At 46.4% G+C, this 14,823-nt stretch overlaps 1 protein-coding gene across 1 annotated transcript in view; it reads left to right on the top strand.

Annotated features, from left to right (window-relative positions):
• Window positions 1-14,823, top strand: part of LOC147121895 (WD repeat-containing protein 47-like) — a 66,997-nt gene that overhangs the window by 48,145 nt on the left and 4,029 nt on the right. Inside the window, exon 12 of the mRNA XM_085982420.1 lies at window positions 13,148-13,279. Within this exon, the coding sequence (XP_085838546.1) occupies window positions 13,148-13,279 (132 nt within the window). The remainder of the gene's footprint in view (window positions 1-13,147; window positions 13,280-14,823) is intronic.

Here is a 14,823-nt window from a genome sequence, read left to right as displayed (position 1 = left end):
ATCTTTTGTGTGGCACCTTATCAAATGCCTTTTGGAAGTCTAAATACACTACGTCCACTGGTTCCCCTTTATCCACCCTATACGTTACTTCCTCAAAGAACTCCAGCAAATTTGTCAAACATGACTTCCCCTTCATAAAACCATGCTGACTTTGTCCTATTAAATTATGATTATCCAACTGTCCTGTTACTGTCTCCTTAATAATGGACTCCAAAATTTTACCTACCACAGATGTTAGGCTAACCGGTCTATAGTTTCCAGCCTTCTGTCTGCTGCCCTTTTTAAATAAGGGCATTACATTAGCAGTTTTCCAGTCTGCCGGGACCTTTGCCGAGTCCAGGGAGTTTTGGAAAATTATTAACGATGCATCCACAATCCCTACCGTCACTTCCCTCAAGACCCTAGGATGTAAGCCATCAGGTCCAGGTGATTTATCCGCCTTGAGTCCCATTATTTTACCGAGTACCATTTCCTTAGTGATTTTGATCGTGTTTAGCTCCTCCCCCCCCTTTAGCCCCTGTTTGTCCAGTGTTGGGATATTCTTAGTGTCTTCTACTGTAAAGACTGATGTAAAATATTCATTCAGTGTTTTTGCCATCTCCATATTTCCCACCATTAATTTCCCGGTCTCATCCTCTAAGGGACCAACATTTACTTTAGCCACCCTTTTTCTTTTTATATAACTATAAAAACTCTTACCATCTGTTTTTATATTTTTTGCTAATTTACTTTCATAATCTATCTTCCCTTTCTTAATCAATCTTTTTGTTATTTTTTGCTGTCTTTTAAAGTTTTCCCAATCCTCTATCCTCCCACTAGATTTGGCTACCTTATATGCCCTTGTTTTTAGTCGAATACTATCCTTAATTTCTTTACTTAGCCACGGATGGCTGTCTTTTCTTTTACACCCTTTTCTTCTCAGTGGAATATATATTTTTTGGAAGTTGTAAAATAACTCCTTAAATGTACACCACTGATCATGTATCGTCTTACCCTTTAATCTATTTTCCCAATCCACTGTACTCAATTCCGCTCTCATACCTTCATAGTCTCCTTTATTCAAGCTTAGCACGCTTGTTTGAGATCCAACCTTCTCACCCTCTAATTGAATATGGAATTCAACCATGTTATGGTCACTCATTCCAAGGGGATCCTTTACTAGGACATTTTTAATTAATCCCGTCTCGTTACACAGGACCAGATCTAAGGTTGCTTGCCCCCTGGTCGGTTCAGTTACATACTGCTCAAGAAACCCATCCCTAATACACTCAATGAACTCATCCTCAAGGCTGCCCTGCCCAATTTGATTTGTCCAATTAATATGATAGTTAAAATCCCCCATAATTATAGATGTTCCCTTATTACAAGCCTCAACTATTTCCTGATTGATACTCCGTCCAACAGAGTTGCCACTGTTCGGAGGCCTATAGACTACGCCCACTAGTGTTTTTTCCCCCTTATTATTCCTTACCTCCACCCAAACTGTTTCATTATCCTGATCTTTTGACCCAATATCATTTCTCTGTATTAGTGATTCCTTCCTTTATTAACATAGCCACCCCACCTCCCCTTCCTTCCTGCCTGTCCTTCCTGATCGTTAAATAACCTGGTATGTTTAATTCCCAGGCATTGTCACCCTGCAGCCATGTTTCTGTACTGGCCACAAGATCATACCCATATGTAGTTATTTGTGCCATTAACTCGTCTATTTTGTTACGAATGCTACGTGCATTCAGATAGAGAAGTTTCAAAGATGTTTTGTGACACTTAGTTCCTGCTTTTGCCCTTTTTATTACTTTACCTTTTACTCCATACCTTCTGCCCCTTCCTGACACGCTCTGGTTTTTAATTTCCCCACTGCTATCTAAGTCTATGACCTTCTCTGTTGTCATTTTTATTATTTGCTCTCTAGGAACCTCCCCCCCACTAGTTAGTTTAAAGCCCTCTCTACAGCCCTAGTTATATGATCCGCCAGGACTCTAGTCCCAGCACTGGCCAAGTGAAGCCCGTCCCAACGGAACAGCTCCCTCCTGCCCCAGTACTGGTGCCAGTGTCCCAGGAAGCAAAACCCATTTCTCCCACACCAGTCTTTGAGCCACGCATTTAACTCTCTAATTTTATTTGTCCTAGCCAAATTCGCTCGTGGCTCAGGTAATAATCCAGAGATTATTACCCTTGTGGTTCTGCTTTTTAATTTGGCCCCTAGCTGCTCAAACTCCCTCAGCAGAACCTCCTTCCTTGTCCTATCTATGTCGTTGGTACCAACATGGACCACGACAACTGGATCCTCCCCCTCCCACTCCAAGTTTCTCTCCAGTCCAGAGGAGATGTCCTTAACCCTGGCACCGGGCAGGCAACACAGCCTTCGGGACTCTCGCTCTCGGCTGCAAAGAACTCTATCTATCCCCCTAACGATACTATCCCCTACCACTACAACATTTCTTTCAACTCCCCCCACTTGAATGGCCCCCTGCTCCATGGTGCTGTGGCCAGGTTGCTCATCCTCCCTGCAGTCCCTGCTCTTGTCCCCACAGGGAGTAAGAGCCTCGAACCTGTTGGACAAGTGCAAGGGCTGCGGCTCCTCCAACACTACCTCCTGGATCCCCGTACCTGCCTCACTTCTAGTCACACCATCCTGACCCTGGCCACGGACTACATCTGAATTAATCTAATTGGTGTGAATACCTCGTGATACACAGAGTCCAGGTAACTCTCCCCCTCCCTGATGTGTTTCAGTGTTTGAAGCTCGGACTCCAGCTCTTCAACACGGAGCCGGAGTTCCTCGAGCAGCCAACACTTACTGCAAATGTGATCACCGTGAGCATCAATGGTGTTCACCAGCTCCCACATATTGCAGCAGCAACACATCACCTGATCTCCCATTCTATGTAATTAATTAAATTTATTAATATTATTCTTAAATATCCTCTGCCCCGATTCTAGATGGTGAATATCACACCTTAAAACTATAAACCAAAGAGATTTAAGCTTAAAAGGGAGAAATACTCACCAACCAATCACTTACCCGCTTTCTGGTGACGTCACACTTGGATTACTTTTTACCTCTCTCCTTCCAGACTGGAGACTGGTAGGCCTTACCTGGTCTCTGGGGACTTTTATACCCCGCTCTGCCGCTCAGGTTTCCCGCCGACGCTGTGAGGCCTTACCTGGTCTCTGGGGACTTTTATACCCCGCTCTGCCGCTCAGGTTTCCCGCCGACGCTGTGAGGCCTTACCTGGAAAAAAAGCAGGAAGAGGGATAGATTTTAAAGCAAGTGGGGGCTAGGAAAAGGGGGCGGGGAATGAATGAACAAAAGGGAAAGTCAGAGATAGGATAGAAAGCAGGAGAGATTAAGGGACATTAAGAGATATTCAAGGAACAAAGGATGGCTCTAGATGAAGTGTGAATGGCCCTGGCTGAATGAAGGACTGCTGCTATGTGGGAGGGAAGAAAAAAAGCCCAGCTGAAAGTGTGGATTAAAAAAAAAGAAAGGGAGGTTATGATCTGAAATTGTTGAACTCTAAGTTGAGTCCAGAGGGCTGTAGAGTGCCTAATCAAAAGATGAGGTGCTGTTCCTCGAGCTTACGCTGAGCTTCCGTGGAACAATGCAAGAGGCTGAGGACGGTGAGGTCTGAGTGGGAATGGGGCGGTGAATTAAAGTGACGGGGAGCTAGGGGTCCCCCTTACGGACTGAACAGAGGTGTTCCGCAAAGCGGTCACCCAATCTGCGTTTGGTCTCCCCAATGTAGAGGAGACTACATCGTGAGCAGCGAATACAGTATACTAAATTGCAGGAAGTACAAGTAAATCGCTGTTTCACCTGGAAGGGATGTTTGGGGCCCTGGACAGTGGGAAGGGGGGAGGTGTAAGGGCATGTGTTGCATCTCCTGCGCTTGCACGGGAAGGTGTCGGGCGAAGGAGAAGGGGTGCTGGGGGTGGTAGAGGAGTGGACTAGGGTGTCGCTGAGGGAGCGGTCCCTACGGAATGCTGAAAGGAAAGGGGAGGCGAGGGGAAGATGCATTTGGTGGTGGGATCATGCTGGAGATGGCAGAGGATGATCCGTTGAATGTGAAGGCTGGTGGGGTGAAAGGTGAGGACAAGGGGAACTATATCGTGGTTCCAGGAGGGAGGGGCAGGGGTGAGGGCAGAAGTGCGGGAATAGAACGGACACGGTCGAGGGCCATGTCAACCACAGTAGAGGGGAATCCTCGGTTGAGTTAAAAGGAAGACATGTCAGAAGCACTGGTATGGAAGGTGGCATCGTCAGAGCAGATGCGGCGGAGATGGAGAAACTGGGAGAATGGAATAGAGTCCTTACAGCAGGTGGGGTGGGAGGAAGTGTAGTCCAGGTAGCTGTGGGAGTCAGTGGGCTTGTAGTGAATGTTTGTCAAGAACCCATCCCCAGAGATGGAGACGGAGAAGTCGAGGAAGGGAAGAGTCGGAGATGGACCATGTGAAGGTGAGGGAATGGTGGAAATTGGAAGCAAAGTGAATGAAATTTTCTAGTTCGGGGCGAGAGCAGGAAACTGCACCGATAGTCATCAATGAACCAGAAAAGGAGGGAACTATTTTTTACAGCTCATGTATACTGCAGTACCGGCAGTGACCACACCTGTGTATAACACTGAGTAGTAATCTGTACAGATCAGTTGCAGTGTGAGCCACGTTGAGTAAACACCTGTTGTACCGTTCTCCGCAGTCTGTGTCTTATTATACACGGACGCAACATTGGCGACGAGGCAGGTTCGAACCTACCTGCAACTCTGCATCACCTCCCGGGGATTCGTTCCTGGAGATCAGTGGATTGGAGGTCAAGGCCAGAGACTCGGGCGTCGACCACGGGCAACCGCCCAGTCATCCAGCAGAGACTCGAGAATTGCGGGGGAGGCTGTCGAGAGCCAGGCTTGGCTTTCCAGTCGAGGTGGTCCAGCGAAACAGGCTGGCAACAGGTAGTGCGCAGACCCTTCCCGGACAGCAGTGGGCTAGAGCCCGACCGAGCGGCACAGCAAAGGGCCGAGCAGCGTTGATGGGGGAGAGAGAGGGCAGAGCGCACAGGGCGCAGCCGGTGTTCAGGGGCCGAGCAGCGTCGGAGAGAGGGCGAGAGAGACGCGCAGAAACCCGCGAGGCGCCGCCATTGCCACGAGGACCGCCGAGAGCGGCGTTGGCAGCAGCGCAGGAGAAGCGCGTGAAACCTACAGGGCGCTGCCATTGCCATGAGAACCGCCGGGAGCGGCGTTGGCAGCAGCGGGGGAGGGAAGGAAAGCGCGGGAGACGCCATTTTAAGCCATTGGGAGACACCATTTTAAACCACACCCAAAATGCCGAAGAGTGGCAGTATCACCGCATTTGACAATGAAGTCGAAGATTGGACTACATATGTCGAACGAATAGAGGTGTACTGCAAGGCAAATGAGGTGTCAGATGACAAGAAAGCGTCGGTATTGTTAAATTTAATGGGTGCAAAGACGTATGGTTTATTCCGAAATCTAGTAACCCCAATGAAGCCAATGGAAAAGAGTTTTGAAGACATAGTAACGATACTAAAGGAACATTTAAACCCCACACTGCTGATAGCAGAAAGATTCAAGTTTCACAAACGGAACCAGCATAAGGATGAAAGCAATGCTGATTATTTAACAGAACTGCGCAAACTATCGAAACACTGCCAGTTTGGAGCGGGACTGGCAGATACCTTAAGGGACACGTTTGTGTGTGGGCTTCAAAGTGAAGGAACCCAGAAACGGCTTTTATCTGAAAAGGACCTTACGCTGGAAAAGGCTTTCAGCATTGCGGTATCATATGAAGCAGCAGCACGGGGCGCTGCAGAGACACAACAGAGACCGCAAGAATATGGCACAAACGAAATGTCATATGGAACAGAGAAGTGCTATCGCTGCGGCAGAACAACACACGACCAGAATGATTGCTGGTTCAAAGACAAAGTGTGCAGACAGTGTGGAAAAGTAGGACACATAGCACGAGTCTGCAGGTCGGGAAAGAAAACCAGCAATAAGAAACCTACCAAAGAAAAGTACAAGAAGGTACATAAGATGACGGAGAATAGTTCAGACAAACAAAAGAGTGATAACGACTCCGAAAGCAGGGAACTGAGTTGTCTGAAACTACATAATGTGATCACAACGGAGGATCACCGAACCATTTGGGTCACTCTCAAGTTAGCAGGAGTCCAGGTAAAGATGGAATTGGACACAGGATCAGCCCTAACAGTCATAAACCGACGGGACTACGAGCGGCTATTCTCACACATACCCTTGAGAGAAACAAAAATTATTTTGAAGACGTACACGGGGCAAAAAGTCTACCCCAAAGGAAAAATAAGGGTGACCGTTATATATAACGGTAAGGAAACACCAAAACTAGACCTGTATGTATTATAAGACGGAGGACCACCATTACTGGGACGTGAATGGATCCGGAAAATACAACTGGATTGGCATTCCATACAGGCACTGACTGTGGCTGACAAAAAGGATGACGACGTCACACCTGGGCGACTGTCAAAGATCCTAAGTGACGCGAAAAAAGTGTTCCAGCAAGGACTCGGAACACTAAAAGGCATGACAGCGACGATTAAAATAGAAGAAAACGCAAGCCCAAAATTTTTTAAGGCCAGACCGGTACCTTATGCGATCCGCCCAGCCGTCGAAGCAGAGCTGGAGAGTCTGGAACGTTCAGGTGTACTGTCCAAGGTAGACTGGAGCAAGTGGGCTACACCCATCGTCCCTGTGATGAAAAAGTCATTGAGCAGCACGCCTGGGGAACCAAGGAAGGTTCGCATCTGTGGGGACTTTAAGGTAACAGTGAACCCGGTCCTTCACACCGTACAATATCCACTTCCGCGGATTGAAGATATTTTCGCCTTGCTATCTGGAGGGAAATGCTTCACTAAGATTGATCTGGCCCAGGCGTATCTGCAAATGGAGGTAGAAGAAGCATCAAAAAAATACCTCACAATCAACACCCATAAAGGTCTCTACCAATACAACCGGCTGGTATTCGGGGTAGCATCAGCTCCGGCTATTTGGCAGAGGGCAATGGAACAAGTCCTGCAAGGGATCCCAGGGACCAGGTGTTATTTGGACGACATCCTGGTCACGGGCGAAAATGACAGTGATCACCTTGCCAACCTGGAGCAGGTGCTCACTAGATTGCAGGAATATGGGCTCCGAGCTAACCGCCCCAAATGCGAGTTTTTTAGAAAACAGATCTCGCGTTATCGATAAAGAGGGGTTACATAAGTCCCCAGAGAAGGTTGAGGCAGTAGTCAAGGCTCCAGCACCGGAAAATGTGTCACAACTGAGGTCGTTCCTCGGGCTGGTAAACTACTACCATAAGTTCTTGCCAAATTTGTCTACAATACTACACCCACTGAACACCCTACTGCAAACTGGGGTGCCATGGAAGTGGAGTGACGAATGTAGATGAGCTTTCCAGAAGAGCAAAACACTAATCACATCGAAAGAGGTATTGGCCCATTACAACCCGGCATTACCAATTCGGTTGGCATGTGATGTGCCACCCTACGGCATTGGAGCGGTGCTGTCGCACAAATTCTCGGACGGCTCAGAGAGGCCAATAGCCTTTGCGTCATGATCACTAACCTCAGCCGAGCGTAACTACGCCCAGATTGACAGGGAGGCCCTCAGCCGAGTGTGGGGAGTGAAAAAGTTCAATCACTATCTGCACGGGCAGAAATTCACCTTGCTGACTGATCACCAGCCTCTTGTCTCCATTTTTAATCCGAAGAAGGGCGTTCCGGTGATGACTGCGCAACGACTACAAAGATGGTCACTTTTTCTAGGGGCGCACCACTATGAGATCGAATATAAGGGCACGAAACAGCATGGAAATGCTGATGGGCTATCACGCCTGCCACTGCCTACTGCGGAGGAAGCACCAGCAGTGGATCCTGTCGAAATATTCCATTCGACTATAGTTGAATACCTACCGGTAACTAACGCTTGTATCGAAAAGGAAACCCGAAATGACCCGACACACACTCGGGTATATGATTTGACGGTGAAGGGATGGCCAGCACATGGCGACTCACTGTTGCCAGCTCTCGACAAGGAGAGAACAGCTGTCAGTGTGCCGGGGGACCTTGATGGGTGGAATTACCACTCGGGGTCCACACAAGTTAAGGGATAGAGTGCTCAATGAGCTTCATGAGGGTCATCTGGGAGGGGTAAAAATGAAAAGCCTAGCCAGGGCTTATGTGTGGTGGCCGGGAATCGATAAACAAATCGAGGACCTGACCAAGAGCTGCTCAGGATGCCAGAAAGTCCAAAATGCACCACCACAGGCCCCTCTACACCCATGGGAGTGGCCCTCATCTCCATGGCAATGGGTGCATATTGATTTTGCTGGTCCAATCACGGACTCAATGTTTTTAATAGCCATGGATGCGTACTCGAAATGGCCTGAGGTCATCAAAATGTCCTCCACCACCACGGAGAATACTATTGCAGTCCTACGGACCATTTTTGCCAGGAATGGCTTGCCAGAACAGATTTGCTCCGACAACGGACCACAGTTTGTGTCCGAAGAGTTCCGGAGGTTCTTGAAAAAGAATGGGGTAAGGCATTACACATCCGCCCCGTATCATCCAGCCACAAATGGATTGGCTGAGAGGTTCGTACAAACCTTTAAGAAGGCAATACTATGTACAATGACAACATTCCGCTGCAGCACAAGGTGGACAATTTCCTGTTCGCCTACCGGAATGCGGCACATGCAGTCACCAACCAGGCCCCAGCCATGATGTTCTTTAACCGAAGGTTAAGATCTCGCCTGGATTTGCTCAGACCAAACGTACAAAGAGATGTTGAGAGTAAGCAATTCCAGCACATCCATGAGAAGCCAACAAGGAGCTTCAATGTAGGGCAACCAGTCTTGGCCCGCGACTACCGAACAGAAAAATGGCAGCCAGGACCGATATGCACACGGCAGGGCCCACTAATGTACACAGTGGACGTTGGGGAGAGCATCGTGAGACGCCATGCTGACCAGATCCTAGAGTCACAGGAACAAGTCAACCCCATGCCTCGCCCATACGTACCTGGTGACGAACCCGACGTACAGGTCGCATCTACCCCAGAAACAGTAGCATCGGAAGCTGATGAACCAACCGACGACAGGGGGCCAGAATCGCCTCCGCACCAAGAGCAAGACACTCGGGAAAGGCGCTATCCAGAAAGGATCAGGAAGCCTCCCCAAAGACTGAATATATAAATAGACTATTTTCAGCTAATGTTGCATGTTAAAAGTGTTAATTGTAATTAGTTTGATATTTAATTGTTAAATGAGTGTTATGGTACTGTTAATCTAAAAGGGGAGGAATTGTAATGTATATACCTTTTAAGGGGGGAACTATCTTTTACAGCTCATGTATACTGCAGTACCGGCAGTGACCACACCTGTATATAACACTGAGTAGTAATCTGTACAGATCAGTTGCAGTGTGAGCCACGTTGAGTAAACACCTGTTGTACCGTTCTCCGCAGTCTGTGTCTTATTACACACGGACGCAACAGGAGGGGACCTGAGTAGGACTGGAACAAAGAGTGTTCCACATATCCCACGAAAAGGCAGGCATAGCCATGCGGGTACCCATAGCAACACCTTTGATTTGGAGGAAATGAGTGGAGTCAAAGGGGAAGTTGTTCAATGTGAGAACAAGTTCAACCAGGCGGAGGAGGGTGGCGGTGGATGGGGACTGGTTGGGCCTCTGTTCATGGAAGAAGCGGAGCGCCCTCAGGCCATCCTGGTGGGGGATGGAGGTGTAGAGGGATTGTACGTCCATAGTGAAAAGGAGGCGGTTGGGGCCTGGAAATTGGAAACTGTTAAAGTGGCGGAGGGCGTCGGAAGAGTCGCGGATGTAGGTGGGAAGAGACTGGACAAGGGGAGAAAAAATAGTCGAGATAGGAAGAGATAAGTTCCGTGGGGCAAGGCCAGGCTGAAACGATGGGTCTACCAGGGCAGTCCTGTTTGTGGATCTTGGGAAGGAGGTAGAAGTGGGCTGTGCGGGGTTGGGGAACAATGAGGTTGGCGGCTGTGGGGGGAAGATCTCCAGAGGAGATGAGGTCAGTGACAGTCTTGGAAACGGTGGCTTGATGTTCGGTAGTGGGGTCATAGTCCAGGTGGAGGAGGTGTCGGAGAGTTGGCGTGCAGCTTCCGCTAGAGGTCGGTTCGCCAAACAACAACAGCACCATGCTTGTCAGCAGGTTTAATGACAATGTCAGGGTTGGATCTGAGAGAATGGAGTGCTGCAAGTTCAGAGGGAGGTAGGTTGGAGTAAGTGAGAGGAGCAGAGAAATGGAGACGGCCGATGTCACGGCGGCAGTTTGCAATGAAAAGATCTAGACAGGGTAAGAGGCCAGAGGGAGGGGTCCAGGTAGAACGGGAACTCGGAAAGCGGGATAAAGGTTCAGCCGTACGGGGGGGAAGACTCCTGGCCAAAGAAGTGGGCACGGAGGCAAAGGCGGCGGAAAAAGAGCTCGGCATCGTGCCGAGCTCGAAATTCATTGAGGTGGGGGCGTAAGGGGATGAAACTTGGGCCTTTGCTGAGGACTGATCGTTCGGGGTCAGAGGGGATAGTGAAGACGCAGCAGGGGGTAAGATGGGGAGAAGGGGGGGTCGGAGGAAAGTGAAGGGGAAGAAGGATCCAGAGGGGCGTTGATGAAGCTTGCGATCCTTGACATCAGCAAGGAAGAAAAAAAGTTTTTTGTTGAAGCGTTGGATGAGTCGAAGGATGAAATGGAACTGTGGAGCCGGACAGCTTTGAGATAGTGCGTCGGTGCTGCTGAAGAGAGAGGTCGAGAGTGTTCGTATGGCGCCACATGGCGTTGAGCGTGGATCTCAGGATGCGGCGAGAGCAGTAGTTCGAGGAACTATGAATATCTTGGAGATATTTGTAATCCTGGGTGGATCCGAAACACGAAGGGTGGAAGTTTAGTTGGAATCCACGTGGAATAAGTCTGAACCGGAGACAGTTGCTGAGGAAAGAGATGTGGCTGTGAAACCAAGTCTTGGCAGATACCTGATCAAACACGAGAAGGGAAACTGAAATTATGACGATAGCAAAATACTGCAGATGCGGGAAATCCGAAATAACAACAGAAAATGCTGGAAAAACTCAGCAGGCCAGGCAACATCCGTGGAGAGAAATTAGAGTTGACGTTTCGGGTCGAAACCCTTTTTCAAAACTGGAAAGGAAAAATAGATCGAAGGCAGGGCTGCGATAGAACAAAGGAAGTAACAGAGACATTAAGAGGTATTCAAAACCAGACGAGATGGAAATTATGAGTCTGGTTGACCTCTTCCTCTTACAAAGTAGATGTCTCCCAAATGTGTTTCACAAATTTGTTGCTTTTGGTGTTGTATTAAATAATGCATCAGTCAATGTATCAGGATGAATAGATGACCTGAGCTTGTGCTTGTATTTGAGTTTTCAATGTTTCGCCACTTTGGTGTATTGCCTCCGAGAGGAAGAAAAGATGTTTTGGAGCAAATCAATAAACATGTAACAAAGGCATGTTATATTAATTAGAGGGCAAGATTTTTTTTCAGTTCACTTTAAAATTTAATGCTTCATTTGCTAAAAACTATTGAATTTCAACTAGAAAAATTAGTTTTAAGACAAATAAAATATAGTTGTTTGTCATTCAGGCTCCCTTGCACACTGCAGAGGAGAATTACGTCCATGTGGAAACTTCGACGTTTCTTGTAACAGTTCATTTTTGTTTTGAGATTTTACTTTGATCAAGTGCATTCACCTTCAGCTTGGTAAGTGAAGAAGTCTGTGCCAAAGGTTTATTACAGCACCAGTGTAGTTGTGTAATTAGGCAATAGGAAGGAGGCTTGTAGTGGAGTTGGCAAATCGTAGCCACTCATCTTGATTGCTTCTCTGCCATTGTTTTTATTGATCTTGGCAGGAAGCAGTGTCAGCATTCCTGTACCTGGTTAGACCTGTTTTTGCGGTGGGAGATCAGATTCTGCATTGAGAGCAGGAATGCTTTTGGCTGATAGCATGGTTATTAAACGGCATTGACTTCTAGATCAAGTTGTTGCCTAGTTACTGGTTGAAACTCTACTCGGTTTCAGAAAAGCCTCCACTATTCGAGTTTAATATGTCAAATGGTAGTAATTTGTATTTGTTTCCCACTTGTGAGGTTTGTTATATTCCAGAATATCTGTAGTGGATCTAAAAGAATTTCTCTTCTGGTCCATGTAATTGTGGTCATCACCATTAGCATCAGGTCTGATGGCCTTTTATCCCCCTTGTCTTTTTTTTGTGAACGATATGGAAGTTGATTCCAAATAGACCTCCCTCTGTTCCTGATGGGACCTTAATGTAGTCCTTGATATGTTGTGGGCGCAGTGTTCAAAACTCTGAAAATGTAATTTGAAGTTTCTTGCTTGGAAGAAGGCATTGATGGTGTTAATTTCAGTTTACATAATTAATGAGCTGTAGGCTTTAGATTGGACAGGAGGATAGAGTAGTTAATGGACCCATTACGATTAGATTTGGGCAAAACCTAGGACTGTTTTCAGAAAATCAGTTTAAGCAGCAGAGATTGGGAGTCTCAGCTAGAGCTTCCCTTCTCCTAAGTTGATATTATGGTATGGTTCCTACAGTGTCTGAGTGATACCTGAATGATGAAGAAAATAGATTCTCTATCTTGTACAATCTTTGTCATTCTTCGGATTATCGTATCCCTGACACTCCATGATCCACCCCTCTGAAGTCGGTATTTATGGCTCTGGGGTTTTAATATATAATTTCGATCAACAGTATATTTAGCATACTGAAGATCGAAAATAATTTGGTTATCCTGCAAAGTAGATGTGGGGGCAAAAATGTTGTTGGCAAAAAAAACGGACTTGTTTTTCAGTTTGCAAAAAGTGAGAAGTAACATGCTCCTAGCTAGTTGGTCTGTATCATTTCCAGCTCTGGATAGCCAAATCTAAAAAGGGATGAACGAAACATGACCCTCCAACTCCTGATGACATCTGAGGCTGAAGTGTTTTTATTTTTGGTAAACAAATAAAATGTATGTTCCTTTTTATAAGTGGTTACAAGCAGCATAGAGAACTTTGGACATCAGTGTTTGTTTTGTGATTTTAGGTCATATTCTAGCACTGTATACTTGGGGAGGGTGGATGATTGCATCTGGCTCACAAGACAAGACTGTAAGATTCTGGGATCTGAGAGTGCCAAGCTGTGTTCGTGTTGTTGGAACAGCATTTCATGGATCAGGTAGGTGTAGCTCTGCTTTTTTTGATTGATTGAGTTTATATTGAATATCATTTGTACTATTTTCAGCTGAATTGACTTCTGCCCTTTCAATCATTATAAGGATATTGGACCTTTAGTCACAACACAAGTTTGTACTGTGACTCTTGAGATATTTATTGTAGCAAGGTCAATGATACAAAAAAATGCTGTGTACCATTTACTGTTAAGTTCATGATACAGCATTGAGAAATGATGATCCATTACTTCGTAAATACAAAAATATTGCAACTTGCAAGATTGTTCTCAGGACAGGGTGTCACTGTCCCATAGAATGATAGGAAACCAGTTACTGCCCACAGTTATGCAGTGAATTCTTAATCTTTGCTGTATTGGTAGGATTGCCTTGAGCAAAGAGAAATTATTTATCCTCACTAATGGAGGGGAAATTGGAGCAAAAGCCACCATAGTTGACCATGGCATAGTTCCTAGGTAGAGTAAGCGTTAGCCCAGTGATATCCAACAGAAATCACTGAGTAGGCCATGGTCACACCGTTTTAGCCACCTGCACTAATTTTAGTGGGAAAAACCTTACATACACTCACACAATACAGATAAATGTATTTCACATGCATATTTCTTTAACATTTAAGACATTATTAGGACAGCTGATAGCTATGGCACTTCAATTTTTGGGCATTTGTTGGTGAAATGGTAAGATGAACAGTAGAATAAGTGTTTTTTGATTGTTGGGAGTCCTCTACTTTCTTAGTTACTTGGTCACCATTCAGTAACCAAGGAAGTAGAGGACTCACAACAATTAAAAAAAAACACTCGCTCTACTATTCGTCTTACCATTTCACCATCAAATGCACAAAATATTAAAGTGCCATAGCCATCAGCTGTCCTAATACAAGTATTGAGATCACATGCCCAACGATGTCTATTATTCACTTTTTATTTACGAATCAGAAATGCAATTAGCTGCATCTAGATTCCCAATTAGCCACGAGTGGCTAATGTATTGGACAACACAGCCTGGAGTTTCTGCTAGGGGTGTAATCGGGGGAAAATGTGCCCAAAAATGCAGCAGTTTTGTCGATGTGAAGTTACGCCCAAGTTTCCACAAAAATATAGTGGCATAAGCCCGAACATAAAATCCCCCATGAATCAGCACAATCGGGCAGCATTATCGACGATCATCGATTATTGACTGGAACATGGCCTCAAGATTACTGAATTAAACTATTTTAAACTGAAAATTTGTTCACCAATCACTGGTCACGGGTCTTCTGTACCAAGGGCAGATCAATTGACTGAATTTGAACTCATTTAAACTAAATTTAAAGTAATTGTAACATCAATATGAGAAACAGACCTGAGTGAAGCTTCAGTTGACAGCTGGACACTGCAGCTGCAGGTGATCAATGATGGACTAATGTGGCCACGGATGCCTATGCGCCTGAAATTCTGGCGCAATGTGATGAACACCCCCCGAACGGGCGCAATCGATGGAAACTCTCCGTGCCGACCTGGGGGCATGGTCAGTTTTGTGGGCGGGACTGCTT

Source organism: Somniosus microcephalus, chromosome 3 (genome assembly GCF_052327205.1).
Source record: "Somniosus microcephalus isolate GS21.2 chromosome 3, FLI_Smic_1.0, whole genome shotgun sequence".
Classification (NCBI taxonomy): Eukaryota; Metazoa; Chordata; class Chondrichthyes; order Squaliformes; family Somniosidae; genus Somniosus; species Somniosus microcephalus.
This window is presented reverse-complemented; position numbering and strand designations above follow the sequence as displayed.